The sequence below is a fragment of the Brachycentrus maculatus genome, unplaced genomic scaffold (genome assembly GCF_059751285.1).
Source record: "Brachycentrus maculatus isolate JH-2025_06_01 unplaced genomic scaffold, ASM5975128v1 h1tg000420l, whole genome shotgun sequence".
Lineage (NCBI taxonomy): Eukaryota > Metazoa > Arthropoda > Insecta > Trichoptera > Brachycentridae > Brachycentrus > Brachycentrus maculatus.
Window position 1 is genome coordinate 489,406 of NW_028281168.1, and position 26,486 is coordinate 515,891.

General features: G+C 31.3%; 2 protein-coding genes across 2 annotated transcripts; both read right to left on the reverse strand.

The window, feature by feature from the left end:
* Positions 1-491: 491 nt before the first annotated feature.
* Positions 492-4,763, reverse strand: LOC148302721 (uncharacterized). Its single transcript, XM_088271147.1, has 3 exons — positions 4,392-4,763; positions 2,986-3,144; positions 492-731 (listed from the first exon to the last, which is right to left on the reverse strand). The coding sequence occupies exons 1-3, from the start codon at positions 4,455-4,457 to the stop codon at positions 492-494; spliced, it is 465 nt and encodes a 154-aa protein (XP_088127273.1). The 5' UTR covers positions 4,458-4,763.
* A 9,099-nt stretch (positions 4,764-13,862) lies between these two features.
* On the reverse strand, positions 13,863-26,382 carry LOC148302722 (uncharacterized). The gene is made up of 4 exons (XM_088271142.1): positions 26,256-26,382; positions 20,525-20,892; positions 17,149-17,385; positions 13,863-16,601 (listed from the first exon to the last, which is right to left on the reverse strand). The coding sequence occupies exons 2-4, from the start codon at positions 20,871-20,873 to the stop codon at positions 16,330-16,332; spliced, it is 858 nt and encodes a 285-aa protein (XP_088127268.1). The 5' UTR covers positions 20,874-20,892; positions 26,256-26,382; the 3' UTR covers positions 13,863-16,329.
* Positions 26,383-26,486: the final 104 nt, after the last annotated feature.

Here is a 26,486-nt window from a genome sequence, read left to right on the forward strand (position 1 = left end):
TTCTGGAAGTCAGGAATCAACAATAAAAGAAAATTAAATTGTATGCTTTCCATGATGGACCAAAGACAATACAGAAAAAAATTACAGCCGCCATATGCGTTTTTTATAGCAGCCATAACATTATTAATCGATTTATATTATCCACTGACACTTCGTGATGGAATTGCATTTTTAATTTATTATTAGATTAAAACCAATATTTTTAGCTTTTCCACTTTTTTATTTGACCAGCGACCGGGTTTCGTCGTTACCGACATCATCAGACTGGTCTGTCGATGTCTGATGATGTCGGTAACGACGAAACCCGGTCGCTGGTCAAATAAAAAAGTGGAAAAGCTAAAAATATTGGTTTTAATCTAATAATAAACATTATTAATCTATTGTTAATCTGGGACGCCAACCCGTATTTCGTAGGAAATGGAGTGAATAAGGGGTAAATAAAAAGTACTCAACTATGCGGATGTAATTTTAATATATTTTCATACGTTTATTTAGGATTTCAACACATTTTTACCGACGAAAAAAACTCGAGTTTCTCTTTCTGGCAAGGAGAAAGTGACGGTTCTGCTTTTGGTGGATCCTTTGCAGCTGGCGAGGAGACGACAAGTCTCCGTGCTTCCCAGGAGTTCCAGGACCAGAGCTGGTATGTCCTGGACAGCAAGGTGCCGGCCTGATGATGCGAGGATGCTGTCGGCCTTTACGGCTGCGGTGGCGCACTCCTCGGAGGACATCTGGAAATTGCACATAAAGAAACATTTTGTGCAATAGTAATAAAAATAACAATACATCTTTTTCAGATCTCAACATAGGTTGAGTGGAAATGCAATGACTGACCATTCTCTGTAAATGTCTTTGCATTGTTCCGTGTCTGTCTGCTGTGCTGGTCGGGGTTGTGGGCGTCTGTGTACCGGCCAACGTCGGGACGGAGTCGGATCTAGCTGACTAATTAAACTAAATACTAATCCCTTTCACTGCCTGCACCGGGGTACTTCTATAAAATTTGGTGAAGGATTTACAAACTTCTATTTATTTAGATTGGCAGTGACAGGTATATTGAAAGCTTTTAAATGCAAATTCACAATAAAATCGGGATACAATTTTACATTATTTCACATTTTTAATAAATTTCGCAACTTAGTTAAAAAAAAATGCTAAGCAAGAGCAGATCTGTCAGGAAGCCTAGATGTTTATAAATATATATGTATATATATATATATATATATATATATATATATATATATATATATATATATATATATATATATATATATATATATATATATATATATATATATATATATATATATATATATATATATATATATATATATATATATATATATATATATATATATATATATATATATATATATATATATATATATATATATATATATATATATATATATATATATATATATATATATATATATATATATATATATATATATATATATATATATATATATATATATATATATATATATATATATATATATATATATATATATATATATATATATATATATATATATATATATATATATATATATATATATATATATATATATATATATCTCAATATAGGTGAAGAAGAAATCGGAAGTAATTTAATTAATTAGGACTGTAATTTTAATTTTAGTAATTTAAAAAAAAAATAAACGTTAAAAAATAAATATAAAGAAATAAGTATTCTTTTGGCATGTAACGCATTATCGTATTTTACATTGATTTCCATGGAAAAAATGTTTCGCTTAGCGAGTGTTTCGCAACGAGTAAGATTCGGCAATGATTTCGCGGACCATATCGAATATGTCACTTCCAAAGCAATAATAATTACAATATTTCAGACTAATGCATAATTCCATATTTTATATTTCATCCTTGTTTAGATTAGTACTTTTCCAACCAGTAATATACCTATTTAAAAAGATAAAATATATTATTTTATCATAAAGTATATTATATAACACCATGATACACGATTTACCCACAACGAAGGGTTGATAGTCCCAAGAATTAACAATAAATATGGGAGTCCAACACTGCAATATATCGTTCCGTTTTAATTTGTTGCCGACGGATGTTAGAGGTTAAAATAAAATATGGAACAAAGGCAAAATAAGGGAATGGGTAAATGATCAAGAGTTAATTCTATGAAAATTGTAAAATAGTTTATATTATTAATTTTTCTCTCTTTTTTGTGTGTATATTAGGTTCAAATGCTTAAAAACAATAAAAAAATGTATTCAAAAAGAACACCACCGACAAGACACACAAGGTGGCTTGGTGGGTCTCTGCAATTTTTTTGGAATATGTTTAAAATTGTGATTTAAATAAATGTAAACAATTTATGCAAATAAAAAAATATATAAATAAAAAAAACACGTATTTTATAATAATAATATAATAGTAATAATTTTAGTTTTTTGATGGTCAAGTATTTTTTTGTATTTTATGACAAGACTATTATTCTAGTTCTACTTATAATACCCATACCCTTATACGCTTTACTATGACCTAAATTATATTGTCCGCCTCCGTAGTGTAATGGTCAGCATGCTCGGCTACTGCACTGGAGGTCTCAGGTTCGATTCCCAGGGGGGTCAAATAAATATCAGTGATTTTTTCACTCTAATATTTATTCAATATTACCTGAAGCGGAGCCCTGATCACCTTTCCTTCATGTGTTAATGATCAAGATAACACTGTGTTTATTATTATACAGCGCCCTATGCACCATAGGGTGCGGATAAGGGTTTTAAAAAAATTATATTGTATACCCAAACACAGGCCATGCCTTTGTGGATTTTTTTATATTTATATTTTATTCATATTTTTTGTATTTGAAATTATGTCGTGTAATGCAAAAGAATTTAAAATAAAGAGAAAAAAGATGCTGTAACGAATTATGCTCGTTATAAGGGGTTCCACTGTATTTGAAATACTTAATCATGCCTAGTTTACGATAAGTACCGTACGCACCTTATTTACCAAGACTCTGATCTGCGACAAGTGCTCCTGGCTGATCTTCGCAGATTCCTCTTTCCGGCTCGACAGCCATCCGTAGTCTGGTCTCCCCGACCTGGTCTCCAGTTCCTTCTGTCTCAGCTCCGTCTGCCTGCTCAGCATCAGCTCTTCGATCTGCCAATAAAACACGGAAAACGTAACAACAACACTCGTGCATATAACTAATTCATACAACTATTTCCACCTCCTATATATCGCTCACTCCTTTCAAGAACGTCATAAATCAAAATACTTGAATTTCAGGAGAACGTTTTTAAAGTTTAAAAATATAACACAATGCATTAAAAATAAATATCAAGCCGCTTATTGAACTTTTTACTGTGCAACAGATCTTTTTAGGTAAAACCTGAAGGTTTTTTCTCCATTTGAAAAATATTTAGTAAATTTCAAAAAATACTTAAACAATACCTTTTCTTCAAAATGCAATAACAGCATTTTCTGCCCTGTAGCGGGTAAATATTAAGTTAAAAATATGTCGCCTTTGCTGGGATATAGAACATTTTCTGGGCATTCCGAAAACATGTGCAAAATTGACAATTTTTTATTTATGACGTCCTTGAAAGGAGTGAGCGATATATGGTTTGGCAATGTGAGTAGACTAAAATGACCGCTCACTCCTTTCAACAACGTCACGGAGAACGTTTTTAAAGTTTAAAAATGTAATACAATGTATTAAAAATAAATATCAAGCCACTTATTGAACTTTTTACTGTGCAACAGATCTTTTTAAGTAAAACCTGAAGGTTTTTTCTCCATTTGAAAAATATTTAGTGTATTTAAAAAAATAATTAAACAATACCTTTTCTTCAAAAACAACACTTTCTGCCCTGTAGCGGGTAAATTAGTACATTTTCAGGGCATTCCGAAAACATGTATGTACAACTGAAAATTTACAATTTTTTATTTATGACGTTCTTGAAAGGAGTGAGCGATATGTCCACCTCCGTAGTGTAGTGGTCAGCGCATTTGGCTAACGTACTGGATTCGATTCCCAGGGGGCTCAAAATAAATACTGATGATTTTCACTCTAATATTTATTAAATTTTTCTCTGGACTGGTACGTGAAGTGGAGGGCTGATCACCTTTCCTTCCTGTGTTAACGATCAAGATAACAATGCGTTTATATGATTCAGTGCCCTATGCACCATCGGATGAGGATAAGGGTTTTAAGATCTTCACTAGGTATAGTAAATACGTGCTCTGAGGTAGACAGCAAAAAATAAATTTTATGAAATACAGGATATTTGAAGCGAGACGGACAAAATAAGTGATGATAGACAATTATAAAAATGTAATATTTCATATGACAATTGACAAAAATCAAAAAAAGACATGAAAATAGTTTTACAAAAAATACTTACATAGGTAATGAATTCTGTAGATTGAAACCTCTTTTCCGAACCTGCGATTTGCTCTCGAAACAGCATTTCGACAAAATAAAAAATATATAAAATTTTAAAAATTATATATTATTTTGCAGATAAGTTTTTATTATCTGAGCGTGACTAACTGGAATCAAATTCGCAGTTGTAAACTGAAGTTTATCAATTACTTGCTGTACCTGGCCGTGTAAATCTGTGGCTCAGTCTAGATAAACGGAAATTAAAGAAAAATCATATTAAAACACGCGCGTCTTCAAATGCAACGTTGTGACGAAACTTCAAAGCAATCGGTGGATAACTTTAGGGGATTTAATATTTTGAACAAACGTAAATCAGCATTATTATTTTTCAATCGTGAACCTGATGCTCTGTCTAGTTATCCTTACTTTTGGTCTCTAAATGAAATATTTCCTACATTATCTTATACCAATCATACCTATACTCAAAATAATATATTTAACGAATGACTGACAAATCACGTTGAATATCATAGTAAGGTTACCACAGGTTCTAAAATTTTAATTTTTGTTTTTATTTTATGTTTTTACATTTTTGTAAAATACATAGTTACAAGGTTTTTTTATAATTTTATTTTCTAGCACATAAAAATCTTCTAGTACACAACCATGGTACCCGATTTACCCACAACGAAGGGTTGATGGTCCCAAGAATTAATTATAAATATGGGAGTAGAACACTGTATTTCGTCAAGAACTAAATAAAGTATTTATTTACTTTTGTGAAAAAATAAATAAATAAGTAAAAATGACTAACCATAAAGTAAATGCTTTAAAAATTAATAATATTAAGAATATAATAATAACGTTTACAAAAAGAACTCCACCGACAAGACGCACAAGGCGGCTTGGTGGTTCTCTGCAAAAAAGTTAATTATGTTTATGAATTTTTAAACAAATATTAACAAAAAAGTGTTACAGTATATATATTTTCAAACTACACGCACTAGTTTTCTTCCATCTGGTCCAAATAAATTAAACCTCGATTCATCGGAGAATATGACCTTCTTCCAATCCTCCAAAGTCCAATTTTTTTTCGCCAGACTCCGCTCGTGATTCCAACTGTCTTCTGGACACGATTTTCACGGAAAATGTTGAAGTACTAGCAGATTGCACCTTGTTGTGTATTTTAGGTGCTGTTAAAAAACGATTTACCAAAACATTTTTTTTATCAAACGGTACTCCGCCGAAGACCAACAGGCACTACAGTTTTCACCACAGACATGCGTTACGAGCCGAGGTTAAACATGCACTAAAGTGCTTCGGGTCGACCAAGAATCGCATATGTTAAACATTTTGTGTAGTTTTAAGTGTGTAAATGGTGCTATGGTGGTGAAGGGTGGTATTGTTTGCATGCTGTAATAGTGATTGTCCTGACGAAGAGACGGGTACGTCTCGAAACCGGTAGACATAAAAATCTGGGTGAGTGGTTATATACTAATATTATTAACATTTTTTTAAAAAAAAAAAGAATCTACTTACAATATTTTGAGTGTGTCCAAATACTTGCTCACAAAATCTGGATTATCTCCAATTACAGGAGTTATTTTCATATTATTTTTTGACACTCATCAAAGATGAAGAAGAATATGGAAGTTCTGGGCATTTACGGGGCTGACGACCGTCATAGGCTGGTTTAAGTGATCACTTTACACACGCTTACTTTACTTTAGATGTCTCTAGTGAAGTTCTTGTGATTCAAGAACAAGGTTTCTAAATTGGTTCATGTACATAGAACTTCCAAGAATTTGAGTAGTGTGGTTGTCAATAATGGGTAGAATTGGTGAATGTTACACGTGTGTAAAGTGATCACTTAAACCAGCCTATGACGGTCGTCAGCCCCGTAAATGCCCAGACTTCCATATTCTTCTTCATCTTTGATGAGATCCAAAAATGCAAAAAAAAACAACCACTACAAAAAAAAATCTTGTGTATCTGCGTAATCCGCTTGTATCTTCCCATGAGCCTGGCGCCAGCCCTTCGTAGAACTTATCGTTATGGGGGAACCTTCTCCCACAGTTTGAGAATATCGTCATTTTGGTTAATTACTCAATGATTTATTAACGATAAATAGAATCCTTTTGTTATCGTATCTGCTTTTATTGAAAAAGTTTCCCGAACGGAAGAGAAATAATAATTAATTATTGATAAGCCACTTATATCAAAAGCTCCCATTTCAATACTCGTATAAGTACACAGACAGGTGGTTCGATAAGTTTTTGTATCGTTTATTTATTTATTTGTATGTCCTTGCATGTGTCCTTTAAATGTCTGATGAATGATACTGTATATGAACTATTTTTAATTTATATATTAATTAAAATTAAATCTCGGGTTGTTGTCCCGTTGTTAGTTTCGCGGAATCTTGAGACAACACCGCTTATCATGTCCCTACTCAGGCTTCAACTTTTTAAGTTTTATAGCCTTTGCCTACTCGTGAGTGGATTTACTCGTAAAAATTCTAGACAAAAACACTCGATACTTTGAAATCTGGACAGAAGTACATAGTACTGGGTACTGGGTTGTGGTCCCGTGGTTAGTGTCACGGACTCTTGAGTCAGAGTTTCTCGGTTCGAACCCACTCTACCACAATTTGATACCTATTTCTAATAATGAGCCGCTAGGATCACAGAAATAGTATAAATTTAAATATTTGTGTAAAAAATAAAAACACAAATATTTCTCATTTATTAAATATTAAAAAATAAATAAACTAAACATCATGCCGCTTCTCCGCAGGCGTAGGCGGAGAGAATATAACGCCACACCACTCTGTCTTTGCAAACATTCTTTGTCTCTTCCACGTTCATGCATCTCTTCATACATACCCGACGATTATTTCGACTCCTAACCTGACCGCTTTCAAGCATTTGTCATACCTAATCGTGCCAAGTTTTTCCCAGTCTTCCTCTGCTTCTTTTTCCAGCTACATTCGCCTCACAAATTTGTTTTACCGTTCTTTCCTCACTCATTCGTTCCACATGTTTCGGGAATATCTGTTGTTATCGAAACTGATCGTGTTTACATTTTACTAACCAACTAATTACTAACTATCATTCACCTCCCCCGCAGGGGTAGGCAGAGAGAATAGAACGCAGCACCAATCTGTCATTGCAAACATTTTTCACCTCTTCCACATACATGCTTCTCCTTATACATACCCGCGCGATTATTTCGACCCTTACCTGACCGCTTTCGAGTATTTGGCATACCTACCTGATCCTCCCATGTTTTTATCGGTCTTCGTCTGCTCCTTTTTCCAACTACATTCGCATCATAAATTTGTTTTACCGTTCTTTCCTCACTCATTCGTTCCACATGTACAAACCATCTCCTTTCTTAAACACACCTTTCTTAATTTTATCGATAATGCTTGTCTCAGCTTTGCATTCCTTCCTTATTTCACTATTCGAACATCTATCATACATCGTTTTGACACCTAACCTATCCGCTTTCTAGTATTTGACATACCTGATCATGCCAAGTTTTCCTCGGTTTTACTCTGCTCCTTTTTCCAACTACAGTCACCTCATGATTTCTTCAAATTATTACTCGTGCTCACATTAATTCGAACGGTACTGTATACTTATATCCATATGTGCAATGGCCTTAGATCCTCCAGCATAACAGAAAGGTTTTCGATACATTTGTGAATTTTGCGCCATCAGTTGAGGAATTAGTGAAGTATTTACTAAGCTTATTCCGTTTGAACATAGATATTCATTCCGAATTATTTCGCACATGTAATATTTATATTACATATGTTTTAATTTTTGTATCATGAAATATTATAACATCAAGTCGGATAATTCAAGGGATGCGGAGCATCCACAGCATGTAAGGGGGGGAACGTACATCGCTCACTCCCTTCAACAACGTCATATATCAAAAATCGTCAATATTCAGTTGTACATGTTTTCAGAATGCCCTGAAAATGTACTATATCCCAGCAAAAGCGGCATATTTTTAACTTAATATTTACCCGCTACAGGGCAGAAAGTGTTGTTTTTGCATTTTGAAGAAAATGTATTGCTTAATTATTTTTTTAAACATACTAAATGTTTTTCAAATGGAGAAAAAACATTCAGGTTTTACCTAAAAAGATATGTTGCACAGTAAAAAGTTCAATAAGTGGCTTGATATTTATTTTTAATACATTTTATTATATTTTTTAACTTTAAAAACGATCTCCTGAAAAATCAAGTTTTTGATTTATGACGTTGTTGAAAGGAGTGAGCGACATGATTTCTGATAGCAAATGAGTAACGTTAAAAAAAACAGGTATGTTTTCAAATAATAAATATTTTTATTGGCAAAGCATGGTTATATAATATAATACATTTTTAAAAATTGTGGAAAATTTGGCACAAAACAATTGGATACTGTTTTTAATTTTTAATTAAATTATTAATCCAGATTTGTGAACAAGTATTTGGACACACTCAAAATGTTGTAAATTTGCTTACTTTTTACGTATTTCTAGCTTTTAATTACATAAAGTTGGCAGCTTGACGTAAAAATTTAAGCTGGAAATAAAAATAAATCGAGAAAATGTAGCAATAAGAAGAAGTTAGCTTACATTTTTTTTAATGCCTTTACTTTTTTTTCGTTTTCAAGCATAACTATGTATAATAAAAAATCATATAAATTAATTATAATGATAAAAGAAAACACTTGTTTTTTACCACTTGAGTTTTATTATAGACTACATGTTTCAGAAGTTAAACTTCCATCATTCAGGTCTGTATAATAACGTTATTATACAGACCTGAATGATGGAAGTTTAACTTCTGAAACATGTAGTCTACAATAAAACTCAAGTAGTAAAAAACAAGTGTTTTCTTTAATCATTGTAACATGTCTTACCACAAAGTTAATGCCGAAACAATAAATAAAATAAATTAATTATTATTCAGCAAATGTTTGACTAAATTTAATGTGACAATTATTTTTTAACCCTCAGTAAAATAAACAAAACTTAACTTTAGATTACCTAACTTTTCTTCTAAATAATAAGCTAACCTAATCTTACAATGATTAAAGAAAACACTTGTTTTTTACCACTTGAGTTTTATTAAAGACTACATGTTTCAGAAGTTAAACTTCCATCATTCAGGTCTGTATAATAACTGTATAGTTATTATACAGACCTGAATGATGGAAGTTTAACTTCTAAAACATGTAGTCTACAATAAAACTCAAGTAGTAAAAAACAAGTGTTTTCTTTAATCATTGTAACATGTCTTACCACAAAGTTAATGCCGAAACAATAAATAAAATATTTTAATTAATTATTATTCAGCAAATGTTTGACTAAATTTAATATGAGAATTATTTTTTAACCCTCAGTAAAATAGACAAAACTTAACCTTAGATTACCTAACTTATTTTCTAAATAATAAACTAACCTAATCTTTAGGTACATACAACTTTTCATACAAATCACAACGAAACTCAAAACAATACATAAACTAAATCCGTTTATTTCATATGTAATAACAAGTCTCTATTACAAAGTAAAATGTATGTTTTGTTAGTTGTATGATATTGCTCCACACTAAAAAGCCCATCAGTATACTTAAACATTCCGAAAAATGCTGTATAAATAATTATTTACTACATTTTTACATCTCAAAACACATACATGAATGAGAATAAGTCATGGTATTTACAGGGCTTGCCACCCGTCATAGGCTGTTTTATCTGATCACTTATTAGAGCCTATTATTGCTCATGATCGACAACCACACTTCTAAATTTTTGGAAATCCTTTTTTGGATTTTTTGCAGCATATACAGTAGAGTTAGGTTTTTATTTAAAAGAAGCCTTATTTTATTTTAAATGTATTCAAGATCCTTCACGATTTTTTAACATACTGGGAGACGCCTGAATACATGATTTAGAATATTTTTAAAGCTCATTGAAATAGCGTGGCTATCAAAAAAATATTGTTATAAAAACAGGGTAGTGTGGTTATCAATCATGGGTGGAATGGTGGTGTTATGTGGTGTTATATTTGTGTAAAATGATCGCTTAAACCAGCCTATGACAGACTGAAAGCCATGTAAATACTTAGACTTCTATATTCTTCTTCATCTATTTTGAGATGTCAATATTTAAAAAAAAATCCTGAGTAGAGAAACCAAGATTTGTGAACAAAAATTTACATAAAATATACTGAAAGTTTTGTAAATTTTTACTCAAGTGAGAAAATAATAATTCTACTTATTTATTTTTTTACAAAAATGTTAATAAAATTAGTATATAACCACTCACCGTGAGTATATAAGGTGAGTGGTTATATAATAATTTTATTTACATTTTTGTAAAAAAATACATAAGTAAAAATTACTAACCACAAAGTAAATGCTTTAAATATGAATAATATTGAAAATACTAAAATGATAATTCGTTCATTCATTTTTCTTACTATTAAGTATATTTATTATTTTAACTTATTTTAATTTTATTATTTATTATATCCTTAATCCTAGTGTATGTACAATTTTATTGTCTTATTCACTGCAGTAAGGTTTTATTAAACCATTAAAAAATTAAAATATCAACTTTTAAAATTAAATTATATCCCTAACTATCATATACGAGTTAACATACACATATTCACAAAATATACTTAATAATGTAAATTTTAAAATTTCACTCTTTACATTCACTGTACTTTTATCTTTCTCCTATCTCACTTATTTGCATTCTTGAATCTCACATTTACACTCTGCTCATTCCTGCTTTATAATACGATTCATGACACTACCAAACCTTTATTTTATTAATTCATTGTATATTTTTGCTAACTTCATTCCTAACATTTCTCTCTTTCTCCCTTGCATACTCTGTACTTCTATCTTTATTCTTTGCATTCTTGAATCTCACATTCAAACTCTGCTCATTCCTATTTTCTTACACGGTTTTCTTGCACTGCATTTCCTTTGGTTTTACATTAATTTCTTATATTCTCGCTTTCTTCGTTCCTACATTCATTCCCCCTCATTCATGTTATTTTATCTTCACTTTTTCTGCGTCTTACATTCAAATTGACCCATTGTCACTCACTTACTTTCAATATCTTTCTCTTACATTCATTTTCTTTCTTACCGTATCATATATATATATATATATATTTTAAATCCCGCTTACTCAATGTATTTCTTTCAAGTATTCCAGCATTCTTTGTTACTTTGATTATTACCAATTTTAATTTTCTTGGTAAATACCACTTTTTCTTAAAATTTTCTGTGCCACTTCTTTCGATGCATTCCGCATTATTTTACGTTGTTTGAAAATGATGCAGAATGCAACGAAACACGTGGCATAATAGATTTTAAGAAATATCGGTATTTGCCATGTATTTCAAATTAAATTATTTTATATTAAATGGATAGATATTTCCGTAAAGTGACTGCTGAGTCAATTAATGAATTCATTATTACCACCCATACGTAAATACATATTTATATATTTTCACACTTTCTTACATTCTTTTTTCAATAAAATCTCTTAGTAGTGCATTCTTTCATCTCACATTTTCTTAGTTTCATCACATATCGCTCACTCCTTTCAAGAACGTCATAAATCAAAAAACTTGATTTTGCAGGAGAACGTTTTTAATGTTTAAAAATATAATACAATATATTAAAAATAAATACCAAGCAAGTTAGTGAACTTTTTACTGTGCAACAGATCTTTTTAGGTAAAACCTGAAGGTTTTTTCTCCATTTGAAAAATAATTAGTATTTAAAAAAAAATAATTAAACAATACCTTTTCTTCAAAATGCAAAATCAACACTTTCTGCCCTGTAGCGGATAAATATTAAGTTAAAAATATGCCTCTTTTGCTGGGATATAGTACATTTTCTGGGCATTCCGAAAACATGCACAATTGAAAATTGACAAATTTTGATTTATGACGTTCTTGAAAGGAGTGAGCGATATACTCTTTTCTATTACATTCTTAAATTCTCTTTGATTATTTTCTCAAACTTATTCAATCTTACATGAAACTCCTTTATATTTTCCCTTAAATTAAAATAATACCTTATAAGTAGATACATTATTTCTATACATCTTTAATTCTTTATATTTTTTAAAAATATTTCCTTTCATACTTATTAAAATTGTTAAATTTTCATAAAATTTCGTTAAAACATTCATCAAATCTCCATTCATTCACCCTTTTATATTTATCCACTCTAATTTCATTCATTTTAACAAATTATTTTAAATATTGCACAATTTTCTTAAATAAAATTCTTATAAAGATACCTTACATGTTAAATATATGTTTCGATATGTTAATATATTTTTTCTTTATTTTTAAATATATTATTTTATTTTCCATACAATAGATATAAATCCGTAATTTAAAAATGAAATTTAAAATATTCACAAATAATTGGTTACTTGTTTGAAAATATCGGCCGAATAAAAAATTAAGAACTAAAATTTTGGAAGTTTTATTTATGCGACAGTTGAAAACATCAACAGCATGTTACTTTTACGGCGACATCTGTTGGTTAAATGAAGTAAGTTTTTCACTTTACATTGATGAAATATGTATATGCAAGATTCTTTCCCGAATTACTTTACATACTTGGAGACGTCTGAAAATATATTTTTCAAATTTAATTCAGTATTTTTTTAAGACCAGTTTTGTTTTATTATCCACAATTTATTTAGAATAGGCTGTGTTAATTTGTGAACTAAATTTGGACGCTTAAAATATCATAAATAAAAAAATGTGTTTTTTTTAACTATAGTGTTAATGATAATTTTAAAATATAAAATACACAACCAATTTGAATATACATATACATATAGGTATATATATATATATATATATATATATATATATATATATATATATATATATATATATATATATATATATATATATATATATATATATATATATATATATATATATATATATATATATATATATATATATATATATATATATATATATATATATATATATATATATATATATATATATATATATATATATATATATATATATATATATATATATATATATATATATATATATATATATATATATATCCGCCTCCGTAGTGCAATGGTCAGCACGCTCGGCTACCGTTCTGGAGGTCCCGGGTTCGATTCCCAAGGGGGGTAAAATAATTATAAGTGATTTTTTCACTGTAATATTTATTCAATATAACCCTAGACTGGTACCTGAAGCGGAGGGCTGACCTTTCCTTCATGTGTAAACGATCAAGATAACACTGCGTTTATATGACGCAGTGCCCTATGCACCATTGGGGTGCGGTAAGGGATTTATTATTATTATTATTATTATATATATATATATATATATATATATATATATATATATATATATATATATATATATATATATATATATATATATATATATATATATACATAAAGGTAAAACATAGAATCCTGAATGATCCGGACCCGTTTTGTCTCTGTTGTTTGGTATTATCAATGTTTGTCTATATTTGTGTGTCCTATCAACCATGCATTTTACGGCTATCCGTTCATTGTCGGTTTTCACTCACACTTTTTACCTCTTTAATGTCATTAAAATATCTTAAAATTACGTTTTGATTTTTTAAATACTAGTGTTATTTTAAATTATAGCTATCATCGGCGTTTTATAAAATAATTAACACTTTATTAATTGATAATACATGTATGTCAATAACTGTCCTTCTTAAATCTGTAAACTGTCAATTACTTGTCATGTTTGGATCGGTAATTTGTCACTATCTTGCCAATTTAAGTTCATCTTGTAATATACATGTAAGTGATTATTTTTTATATCAGTAAAAATGGTCATTAACTAGTCATATTTGGGTCGATAATTTGTCACTGTCTTGCCAATTTTATTTCATATTGTCATTTACTTGTCATGTTTTGGTCGGTAATTTGTCACTATCCTGGCAATTTAAGATATTTAATTAGTCATTTTCTTGTCAAGTTAATTTTATCTTGTAATGTATGTCAGTGAACGTTTTTTTTTTCAGTAAAAAATGGTCAATAATTTGTCATGTTTGGGTCAGTAATTTGTCACTTTGTCCTCCTAATTTAAAATATTTTGTCATTTGCTTGCCAATCAAAACGATAGTGCAAGGTTAAACTTTTTTTCCAAATTAAAATTTATGCTGTAATTTAACATTATGTCACTAACTTGTCCTTAAAACAGTAAATGGTCAATACGATGTAATGTAATCTGCAATTTGTAACTATAATGCCAATTTATATCGGTAATTTGTCACTATCTTGCCAAATTAGATCGGTAAATTGTCACTATCAAGCCTATTATGAATGGCAATTTGTAATTATCATGCCAATTAAGATCGGTAATTTGTAACTATAATGTCAATTTATATCGGTAATTTGTCACTATCTTGCCAATTTAGATCGGTAAATTGTCACTATCAAGCCTATTATGAATGGCAATTTGTAATTATCATGCCAATTAAGATCGGTAATTTGTAACTATCAGGCCAATTTATATCGGTAATTAGTAACCATCATGCCAATTTAGATCGGTAATACATATGTAACTATCATTCCAATTTTTGATCGATAAATTATGAATGTATAATGTTCAGATTATTGATTACACGCCGACAATATGCTATTTTTCTTAAAATAATTAAAACTAAGCTTATTACTATTTTTATATAGACACTATACATATTTAATATTATTTATAAATACATTAATATAACATCTACTCATTTGGAAGCCCTAAGTGATATTGTGTTTCGACGAATATTCTTGGTTGCTATTCTTATCCTAGAAATAATAAGTAAAAAATAAAAAATAAAAACAAATTGGAAATAATGGAAAAATAAAACAATAAAAAAATTATTAAATAATTTTAATCAATGAAAAAATCATTTTAAAATGCCGTTTCGTTACTGCGTAAAAAAATATATTTATAAATATAGTGTTCAACCAATTTAAAATGCATAACGATACACCAATTAATTGTAATATAAATAAAAATAAACTCAACATCCAAAATTCAATTTAATTTTAAAAATAAATGATTAACCTAAAAAAATCGGTAATAATTAAAAATACATATTTTTAAATTTTATAAATATGATAAATGTATTTATATATATTAATTGAAGTAATAGGGTGAATTATAATTAATTACGAAGATCTTTTTTCCAGCAATAGATTTGCCTTTTCAAAATCAACAAGGATTAATAGAACGATAAATATTTCTTTAAATTTTATAAAATTTTATTGAATATCTAAACTGATAGAAATAAAAGCAAAGCTTACACATACGTAGCTAAATAATAGAGTTGGTTAGTTAATCTTTATGGATATTGGTTCTCGATCACTTTTATATAGAAATGTTTTCATTCTAGTAGTAGGAAAGAGTAGGAGTAAGATAAATGACGACCGTAGATAAATAATAAAGTTGGTTAGTGAATCTTCATGGATATTTTTGCCAGGGCGCTATTATATAGATATATCTTTATTATAGTAGTAAGAAGGATAAGCTATGATAAATGACGACCGTTACTAAAGGATTAAGTTTGTTAGTGAATCTTCACGGATACTAATAATAATAATAATAGTGCCAAGTCGCCATTATAGAGAGATGTCTTCATGACCTGTTGGTATGGTAGTCATGACGACCGTAAATAATAAAGTTGGTTAGTGAATCTTCATGGATACTAGTGCCAAGTCGTCATTATAGAGAGATATCTTCATGACCTGGTGGTAGGATAGTTATGGCGACCGTAAATAATAAAGTTGGTTACTGAATTTCTATGGACATTGGTGTCAAGTCGCCGTTTTAGAGAGATGTCTTCATGGCCTGTTGGTACGATAGTCATGGCGACCGTAAATAATAAAGTTGGTTAGTGAATCTTCATGGACATCGGTGCCAGGTCACAGTTGCAAGCGGCCCCTCCCTGGCCGTTCTTGCACTGGACCTTGCACCAAGCCAACCAGAAGTCCGAAGGGCTGGACATAGCCAAGGGATAGGACACAAAGCTGTCAGGTGTTGGACAGGCTGGACAGCCGTTCAGGTGGTAGCTCGACTCCGCATTGCAGAACTCGTCGCATACGGAAGACCAAGAGACGGGCTTGATGATGATGATGGTACTGTTGCAAGAGCACAGAGGATAACCTGGAAAAAGGACTGGATTTATATAACTAAATACTTACTAACTAACCAACACGCCCCTTCCCCGCAGGAGTAGGCAGAGATAATAGAATGCCACATCTTCTTTTCTCATCTTCTCCGTCTTTGCAAAGATTCTTCGCTTCAAAACACTCTTATTTTCATTCATCGATCACCTTGTGTAATACCACTTTTATAAACACTTATTCGTGACTACCGGTTTCGGAATAATCATTCCATCTTTTCCATTTTTGTCATGGTGTCCGCTCTGCTTTCGATCATATATATCATGATAGGCCGCACATAAGTTTTGGATATTATATATTATTTTTATATTCAACAGTACGGCTGTCCAAACTTAAAACACAGTATGGGACATTTTTTTTATAGTAGGTTTTTTTGCGTTTTTGCACTAAGTAGAATCTAAAAGTCCAAAAATGCAAAAGAAAATACGTACTACAAAAAAAAATCGCTTACTGTGTTTTGAGTTTGAACAGCCGAGTAGATGGAAGCATCTGTAGCTTAAAGTAACGTCATAATTTTTCATCCTTACCTAATCCATTGGCGCAGAGTGTGGGACACACCTCAGACCTTGGCACCCCTGCAGCCTGAGGCGTCTCGGTAGTGGTCTTCGTCTCCTCGGTATTCTTGGGAGGTTCCACACTGGCTCTGGTGGTGGTGGTAGTCTTCCAGCGTGGAATGGCCAACTTCTCAAACTCGGCCTTGTACTCCCCGAAGATGTCAGGGGTGGCCAGCTGGCAGGAGGACCCGCAAGGGTCTCCGCCGAGCCCTGAAACAGATATCTGGTTTCAATGTTTTGTAAAATCAATGTTTCGTAAAATCAATGTTTAGTAAAATCAATGTATCGTAAAATCAATGTTTCGTATAATCAATGTTTAGTAAAATCAATGTTTCGTATAATCAATGATTAGTAAAATCAATGTTTAGTAAAATCAATGTTAAGTGAAATTAATGTTTCGTATAATCAATGTTTAGTAAAATCAATGTTTAAAATAATCAATGTTTCGCATAACCAATGATAAGTAAAATCATTGTTAAGTATAATTAATGTTTCGTATAAAAATGTTTTGTATAATCAATGATTAGTAAATTCAATGTTTCGTAAAAGTAATGTTATTAAGTCATTATCAAACATTTCATTCATGTTAAAAATGTCTTAATAAGACAAAACGCGTCACAATACACATCATTGCATATTTTTAAATTAAAGTTGAATTCAATCCAATAACCGTGTTTAATTTTGGATCCCAAAAAAAATATACGGAATTCTCCCAACTGTACAATAAATAAGAAAATAAACATTCCTAATTTACCGCTAATGCTTATTTTGTTATTATTATTTTATTACATATCATTCTATTACATTTTTTTCTTTTTTTTTGTCAAAATACCGATAATTCAGTGCTACATGTTTTTTTCATTTAAACATGCTTCTTTTTTTCTTTTCTTTTAACCCTTATGTGCCTTATGCAACGGTTCATAGGGCTCTGCATTGTAGCGACGCAGTGTTATCTTGTTCGTTAATTTCATGAAGGCAAGGTATCAATACCAGTTCAGGGTGATTGAATAAACGTTAGAGTGTAAAATCACTAATATTTATATCAACTCCCCTGGGAATCGAACCCGGGACCTCCAGTGCGGCAGCTAAACACGCCAACCATGATACCAGAGAGGCAAGTATGCTTCTTACCTAGTGTTTTTTATATGCTTTTTTATTTGCTGTATATTTTATTGGTTCATATTTTATATTTTGCCCAGTGTTTTATTATTGGTTACTTTCTCACCTGTTTTTCAGCCTAATTAACGTTAATCCCATGTTCCAAAATGAGTCATGGAAATTACTCATCGAGAATATTATACATGTAACTTTTCTATGTAATACATTTAAAAATATTAAAAATACTTCCGTTTTCATCATTTTTTGCCAATTCCATCTTTCATATCGCGTGTGTACTGGCAAAAGACGTTAACTCGAAAATATACAATTTTGACTTAGGTAATGATGCATATTATAAAGTTTTCGACGTTCTATAAACTATCGAAATACAGTAAGTAGTTTGAAATGTCATATATATGTGGTTTTACAAGTAAAACCCTTATCCGCACTCCAATGGTGCATAGGGCACTGCATCATATAAACGCAGTGTTATCTTGATCGTTAACACATAAAGGAAAGGTGATCAGCCCTCCGGTTCAGGTACCAGTCCAGCGTAATATTGAATAAATATAAGGGTGAAAAATTCACTTATATTTATTTGATCCCCCCCTGGGAATCGAACCCAGGACCTCCGGAACGGTAGCCGAGCGTGCTGACCATTACACTACGGAGGCGGACAAGTTTTTTTACAAGTAAATTCAATTTTAAGTTTGATAGCGGGTATTTTATTCAGGCTAAGAGCTGTATTTTTTTTTAAAACCCTCATCCGCACCTCAGTGGTGCATAGGGCACTGCATCATATAAACGCAGTGTTATCTTGATCGTTAACACATGAAGGAAAGGTGATCAGCCCTCCGCTTCAGATACCAGTCCAGGGTGATACTGAATTAATATTAGAGTGAAAAAATCACTTATATTTATTTGACCCCTGAGAGCTGCAAATTATAAAGGTAAAATGTAAAGGGATTATTCAAACAGGGATTTTAGAGCTAATTTTTTTTGTTAATATTAATATGTTTGTTAAGAATAAAAGTTAACAACATTTTGAGTGTGTCCAAATAATTACGATTATCTCCAATTATGGGAGTTATTTATCATATTGTCCGCCTGCGTAGTGTAATGGTCAGCACGCTCGGCTACCGTTCTGGAGGTCCCGGGTTCGATTCCCAAGGGGGGTAAAATAAATATAAGTGATTTTTTCACTGCCATATTTATTCAATATTACCCTGGACTGGTGGTACCTGAAGCGGAGGGCTGATCACCTTTCCTTCATGTGTAAACGATCAAGATAACACTGCGTTTATATGACGCAGTGCCCTACGCACCATTGGGGTGCGGATAAGGGTTTTCTTTATTATTATTATTATTTAGCATATTATAGACAGGTCATAAGCCCTGTAAAAATCGAGACTTCAATCTTCTTTATCTTTTTTGGGATGTTAAAATGCACTCGTTTGTGATTTTCCATTAAATTTAACTTAAAAAATAATACTTTATTGTAGCATCACTATATGTATATCTTATAATTTTATATTATTTTTTGAGAACTCAACATAGATGAAGAATAATATGGATTATCTCCAATTACAGGAGTTATTTTTATATTATTTTTTTGACATATCATCAAAGATGAAGAAGAATAGGGAAGTCTGGGCATTTACGGGGCTGACGACCGTCATAGGCTGGTTTAAGTGATCACTTTACACACGTGTAACATTCACCAAGTGTACCCATTATTGACAACCACGCAACTCAAATTCTTGGAAGTTTTATGTATATAAATGAACCAATTAAGAAACCTTGTTCTTGAATCACTAGAACTTCACTAGAGACATCTATTGGTGAGATGTAAATTCCCAGACTTCCATATTCTTCTTCATCTTTGATGAGATGTATAAAATGATAATAATAATAAGTAAGTAATAATAATTAAGATGTATGTAATTTAATTAAGATGTATGGATGTGAAGGATGCGAGGAGTGTATGTCAGGACAGAAGAGTGTGGCGTTCCATCCTCTCTGCCTACCCCTGCGGGGAAACAGCGTGATGGTAGTAGTAGTAGTAGTAGTAGTAGTAGTAGAAAGTAATAATAATTTAATAAAGGTCTAAAATTATAATAATGTTGTATTCTATAGAACAGCATACATATTTAGCTCCCAATAAAATAACGCAATAAAAAATACAATAAAATATAGCAAAATAGAAAAAAATACACATAAAATCAACAAAAAATATATATATTTTACTCACCCGACTGACACAGGTCTTGGCACACTCGTGTCTTTTCACTGACTGAAGGCTCCCAGGCAGAATCACCCCTCAGCTTCCCCTTGGTTTGAGACAAATACACCCTCTGTATCATCCCTCTATTATACTCTACAGACAGCACAGTATCAGGGATGTCTTCAAACCCACCCCCGTCCCTGTCCTGCTCGTTGGATTCCCCAACCCTAGCTTCTATCTCCATCTCTCTCTCCCAGGCGTAAGGGCGGTTCGAGGGGTTTGCTATTGGTCGCTCTTTGGGGTGGGAGGCGTGGCCTGCGTTAACAACTGCGCAGGCGTATGACAACGTCAACAGCAGGACCAATTTCCACGTCATATCTGGATAATTGTATTTTCTGAAATTTATTTGTTTCTTTCAAGTTTTATGGGAAAAATTTCAGCTCAAAGCGCGATATAAATCATGCTAAATTGGAAAATGCCTTTTAAAACCATTATTATTAATTATTTTTGACACAGAATGCAAAGAAAATTTGTGTACGGTAAAAATCATAACATTTTAGGTTGGTCAAAATTCTGGTTTTCTATACTTGTTTTTAAATTTTTAATATCTCATCTTAGAAGAAGAAGATTAATGATAATTTTTGATAATTAATGATAAATTGTGTACAGTAGAATTCACAACATTTTGGATCTTGTATGAGTCCAAATTCTTGTTCACAAATCTGTATTTCCTCACTTATTTTTACATTGATGTGAGTTTTACGATTTATATGAGATGTGAGATTGTCAATCATGAGTTTGTATAGAATGGTGAATTTTATACGTGTATAACGTGATACTTTAAAGCAGCCAATGACGAGAAAATACCTGACTAAATTAATAAAATAGCCTTGCAAATACCCTGCAAACGCCCAGACTTCTATATTCTTCATTTATTTCCATCACATGTGCTTCTTATCCCTATTTATTATACCTGTTTATTGTTTTTATATTTTGCCATGTATTAGTTGTGGTTATTTAAAAAAAATGTTTTTTGTAACTTTATTATTTGTGTTCCAGTCTTGTTAACCTTAATCCCATGTCCCAAAATGAGAAATAGAAATTACTCATATCGGGAATATTATACATCGCTCACTCCTTTCAAGAACGTCATAAATCAAAAATCGTCAATTCTCAGTTGTGCATGTTTTCGGAATGCCCTGAAAATGTACTATATCCCAGCAAAAGCGGCATATTATTAACTTAATATTTACCCGCTACAGGGCAGTAAGTGTTGTTTTTGCATTTTGAATAAAAGGTATGGTTTTATTACTTTTTATGGTTTTAAATATTCTAAATATTTTTCGAATGGAGAAAAAACCTTCAGGTTTTATCTAAAAAGATGTGTTGCACAGTAAAAAGTGGCTTCAATGAGTGGCTTGATATTTATTTTTAACACATTGTATTATATTTATAAACTTTAAAAACGTTGTCCTGAAAAATCAAAATTTTGATTTATGACGTTCTTGAAAGGAGTGAGCGAAATGTGACTTATGTATCTAATATGTTTTAAAAAATAAATAAATCAAATTAATCTACGTTAATTGAAATGTCAACAAATATAAACAGAATTAAAAATAAAAATATGTATTATAAAGGAATGTAAGGCTGAATTCGGAGATAATTGAAATGACAAAGAGAGGCTCTTTGAAGTGGTTTGGATATATGGATAATGACGAGGAAATGAGTATATTACTATATATGTACGTTTGACTTTATTTGTTGGACGTGTTGACCTCTGTTTATTTATATATATATATATATATATATATATATATATATATATATATATATATATATATATATATATATATATATATATATATATATATATATATATATATAATAAATCTTTGAGAAAATTCCAGTTATGCTTCTCTGAGAATTTGTGATGCTGAAAGTTTTTCAATTTAAAACGTAATCAAATTTCTTTGAAGATAAAATCTTTCAGACAGTTCACGTTCTCATATCGCTCACTCCTTTCAACAACGTCATATATCAAAAAACTTGATTTTTCAGGAGATCGTTTTTACTAAAAAACTAACTAACTAACCATCACGCCGCTTCCCCGCAGGGGTAGGCAGAGAGAATCGAACGCCACACCACTCTGTCTTTGCAAACATTCTTTGCCTCTTCTACATTCATGCATCTCCTCATACATACCCGACAATTATTACGACTCCTGACCCGGCCGCTTTCAAGTATTTGACATACCTGATTGTGCCAGGTTTTCCTTGGTCGTCCTCTGCTTCTTTTTCCAATTACATTCGCTCCATAAATTTGTTTAACCGTTCTTTCTTCGCTCATACGCTCCACATGTCCAAACCATCTCAACACACCTTTCTTAATTTTATCGATAATGCTTATCTCAGCCTTACATTCTTTCCTTATTTCATCATTCGAACATCTATCAAACATCGTTTTGCCACACATTCGTCTGAGGGATCGCATTTCGACTGCATTCAATCTGCTTTCATCCTTCTTTTGCCAACTCCATGCTTTGCTTCCATACATAAGGGTTGGAACCAGAACTCCATTGTGTACTGCCAGTTTAGCTTCCGCTGATAGATTTTTATTTGCTAAAACTGATTTTAGTGCACCATTCACTCTGTTCCCAGCATTCACTCTCCTTTCTATGTCTTTATCAATCTTTCCATCCCTAGAAAACATACTACCCAAATATATGAAATCATCTACCTGTTCCAAAATCTCCCCATTTACCAATATTTCACACTCAGATCTACATTCATCTCTTTCAAAAACCATGATTTTGGATTTGCTAACATTAAAAATATAATGAAATGTTTTAAAAACAAATATCAAGCCAGTTATTGAACTTTTTACTGTGCAACAGATCTTTTTATGTAAAACCTGAATTTTTTTCTCCATTTGAATATATTTAGGATATTTGAAAACATAATTCAACACTACTTTTTTTTCAAAATGCAAAAACAACACTTTCAACAGCGGGTAAATATTAAGTTAAAAACATATCGCTTTTTCTGGGATACAGAACGTTTTCTGGGCATTCCGAAAACATGCACAACTGAAAATTGACGTTTTTTTAAATGACGTTGTTGAAAGGAGTGAACGAATTTGCGATAGACTATCTTACAAAACCTGTTTTCAGTTTTTCGTTATGTAGATACTTATCTTGTCTAAAAAATCAAGATTAATTGTGATGAATTTTGTTAAAATACAATACCTGCAAATAAAACTGCTCTTTGTTATATAGAGGTAGATAATCTAGAAAAATTATTAATAAAGAAAGCAAATAGCTAAAAATTTCTTAAAGATGTCAATATAATTTTTTTTTTCAATTTTTGTTTCTTATATCCGCCTCCGCCTCCGTCCGCCTCCTGAGTGTAATGGTCTGAGTGTACGCTGAGTACGTCTGAGTGTACGCCTGATTGTAATGGTCAACACGCTCGGCTACCGTTCTGGAGGTCCCGGGTTCGATTCTCAGGGGGGGTGGAATAAAGAAAAGTGATTTTTTCACTCTAATATTTATTCAAAATTATCCTGGAGGGCTGCTTACCCTTCCTTCGTGTGTTAACGATCAAGATAACACTGTGTTTATATAATGCAGTGCCCTATGCACCATTGACGTTGACAGAATCAATAAAATTTGTTAAGCAATTGCTTTCAGAATATATAAAACATAGTAACGTTGGACGTTAAACTAATTACTCCTGAAATTTCAGTTGATGCTCCGCCGATTGCATAACACAAGGCGCTCTCATAAAGTCAATATTCCGTCACCTCCCTCTCATTCCGTTTCCGGCGGCCATTTTGAATTTCCCGAAGGCTTTTTGGGTCAGAATTGGAAAGGGAAGTCGAGGCGGGGGCGGCGCATTAGTGATTTTCCGGGAAAAAACACGAATTGCTAACAAATACGCTTTTTATATGCGCGCTCACTGAACGATGAAACATCTTTTTTTTGGGCTAACAATTTCGGGAACGTATTTTAAAGCTCGTAAAACGTTTTATTGCCAATGATAAATTGAGAAATAAAAGTGCTAGCAGTCACATTTTTAAATGGCAAGTGATTCAGAGATATAAGTGTTGTCTTTTTATCACTTATTTGTTAATTTTACACAATTGGTTAAAAAATATATATGCAAATGAAACCGAAATAGATTTAAAAAGAAAAAAAATTACCCGCAAAGCTTCTAATTTTAGAGGCTTGTCTGTAGTGGGATGATATTAAGGATAGGGAAGGTAAATGTGAAAAATACATCAAAATCACCCGGGATAATGAAAATCATTCTTGAAATTATTTTAGAATTGGAGTCAAACCCGCGACGCCAGTTTTGTATATAGCGTCTACACTGCACCACGATGTACCACTGCACTAGATTAAAATTATCGTTTTACACAAATGATTTTTTTATATGTAAATGTATGTTCAATGTGTGCATGTTTTTACATGTAAAATATTTAAATACAGTAATTACAAAAACATTATTGATGTATATTTCATTAAGCATTACATTTCACATATCGCAGGCTCGATTTTAAAATGAATTTCGGTAGGTCTTTGGTGTGCATTTTAGGGATTTTAAATAATAAAAAATTCTGATCTGTGCCCCCGGGACTCTAAAATTGATGAGTGATAAATAAATTAAACGTATCGCTGAGTTTTGCTATTTAATTTTTTTAATCAGGCACACAAAATAACGTTAAAATGATTAAATATTATCAAAAATATATCGTTTGATAAAAACGACTCCATTTTACGTTACTTTTTTGGTAAAGGATATCTTCACACGAAATAAAATTAACTTTTGGTAGCTCGTCATGTCGTCAAGTCGGATGGACCAGCCAAGAGAAGTTAGGGAATATATTACATCAATCCTCCCCTTAGCTACACGACAAGACAAATCGCAATATGGTGCTCTGGCCTGTCAACGACAGACGTTTCGGAGTCACTTGCGCGCCCCGCGCTCCGGCAAGGGATGATTTATGATAAGAGGGGTGTCGAGTGTGGTAAAGTGTGCAGAAAATTGTATCAGTACACGGATTAAGATGAAAAACTGATGTATTTAACAAAATAACAACTATGCAGTTACAACATTTTGAGTGTGTCCAAATACAAATTGTTCACAAAATCTGGATTATCTCCAATTACAGGAGTTATTTTCATATTATTTTTGACATCTCATCAAAGATGAAGCAAAATATGGAAGTCTGGGCATTTACGGGGCTGACGACCGTCATAAGCTGGTTTAAGTGATCACTTTACACACGTGTAACATTCACCAATTCTACCCATTATTGACAACCACACTACTCAAATTCTTGGACGTTCTATATATATATATGAACCAATTTAGAAACCTTGTTCTTGAATCACTAGAACTTCACTTGAGACATCTATTGGTGAGATGTAAACTATGCAGTTTATTTTTTGATATCTCATCAAAGATGAAGAAGAAAATGGAATTTTTAATTAATGTTTTACTTAGTAAATACCACTATTTCTCAAAATCTACTGTACACGTGCTTCGATGCATTCCGCATCATTTATACGTTATTTATTATATTAAATGTAGTAATTAAGTGTAAATAATAGTTTGTATTACATATAATATAAGCTAGCTAAAGTAATTAAAAAATATAAAATAAAAAAAATAAAAAAATGTCAATACTTAAAATTCAATTTTAATAAGAACACAAAAAAGATCAGTAAGACATACAAATACAGTATTTTACTTACTTATTTTGTATTTAGGGAGAGTTGCCAAAGTACTTATTTTCAAATAAATATTTGTACTATTATTATTAGGCTCTTTCAAAAAGAAAACTTTTAAAAATTGCAATTAATTTACAGATTTATCGTCGGAAATTATATATGCAATGCGACTTATAATATTTCGTAGTTTTATATATAGACTTTGTGACCAGAAGCACGTTTTACACGCATGAAAGATAAAAAAAGTAAGTAATT

What these genes read in the sequence shown, in the direction of transcription:
- LOC148302722 (XM_088271142.1), bottom strand. Translation starts at nt 20,873, where the DNA reads ATGACGTGGAAATTGGTCCTGCTGTTGACGTTGTCATACGCCTGCGCA. An exon ending in CCAAGACCTGTGTCAGTCGG is followed by an intron (nt 17,386 to 20,524) that starts GTGAGTAAAATA and finishes TATCTGTTTCAG; the next exon opens with GGCTCGGCGGAGACCCTTGC. An exon ending in ACTCTGCGCCAATGGATTAG is followed by an intron (nt 16,602 to 17,148) that starts GTAAGGATGAAA and finishes TCCTTTTTCCAG; the next exon opens with GTTATCCTCTGTGCTCTTGC.
- LOC148302721 (XM_088271147.1), bottom strand. Translation starts at nt 4,457, where the DNA reads ATGCTGTTTCGAGAGCAAATCGCAGGTTCGGAAAAGAGGTTTCAATCT. An exon ending in CTACAGAATTCATTACCTAT is followed by an intron (nt 3,145 to 4,391) that starts GTAAGTATTTTT and finishes TTTTATTGGCAG; the next exon opens with ATCGAAGAGCTGATGCTGAG. An exon ending in TCAGAGTCTTGGTAAATAAG is followed by an intron (nt 732 to 2,985) that starts GTGCGTACGGTA and finishes TGCAATTTCCAG; the next exon opens with ATGTCCTCCGAGGAGTGCGC.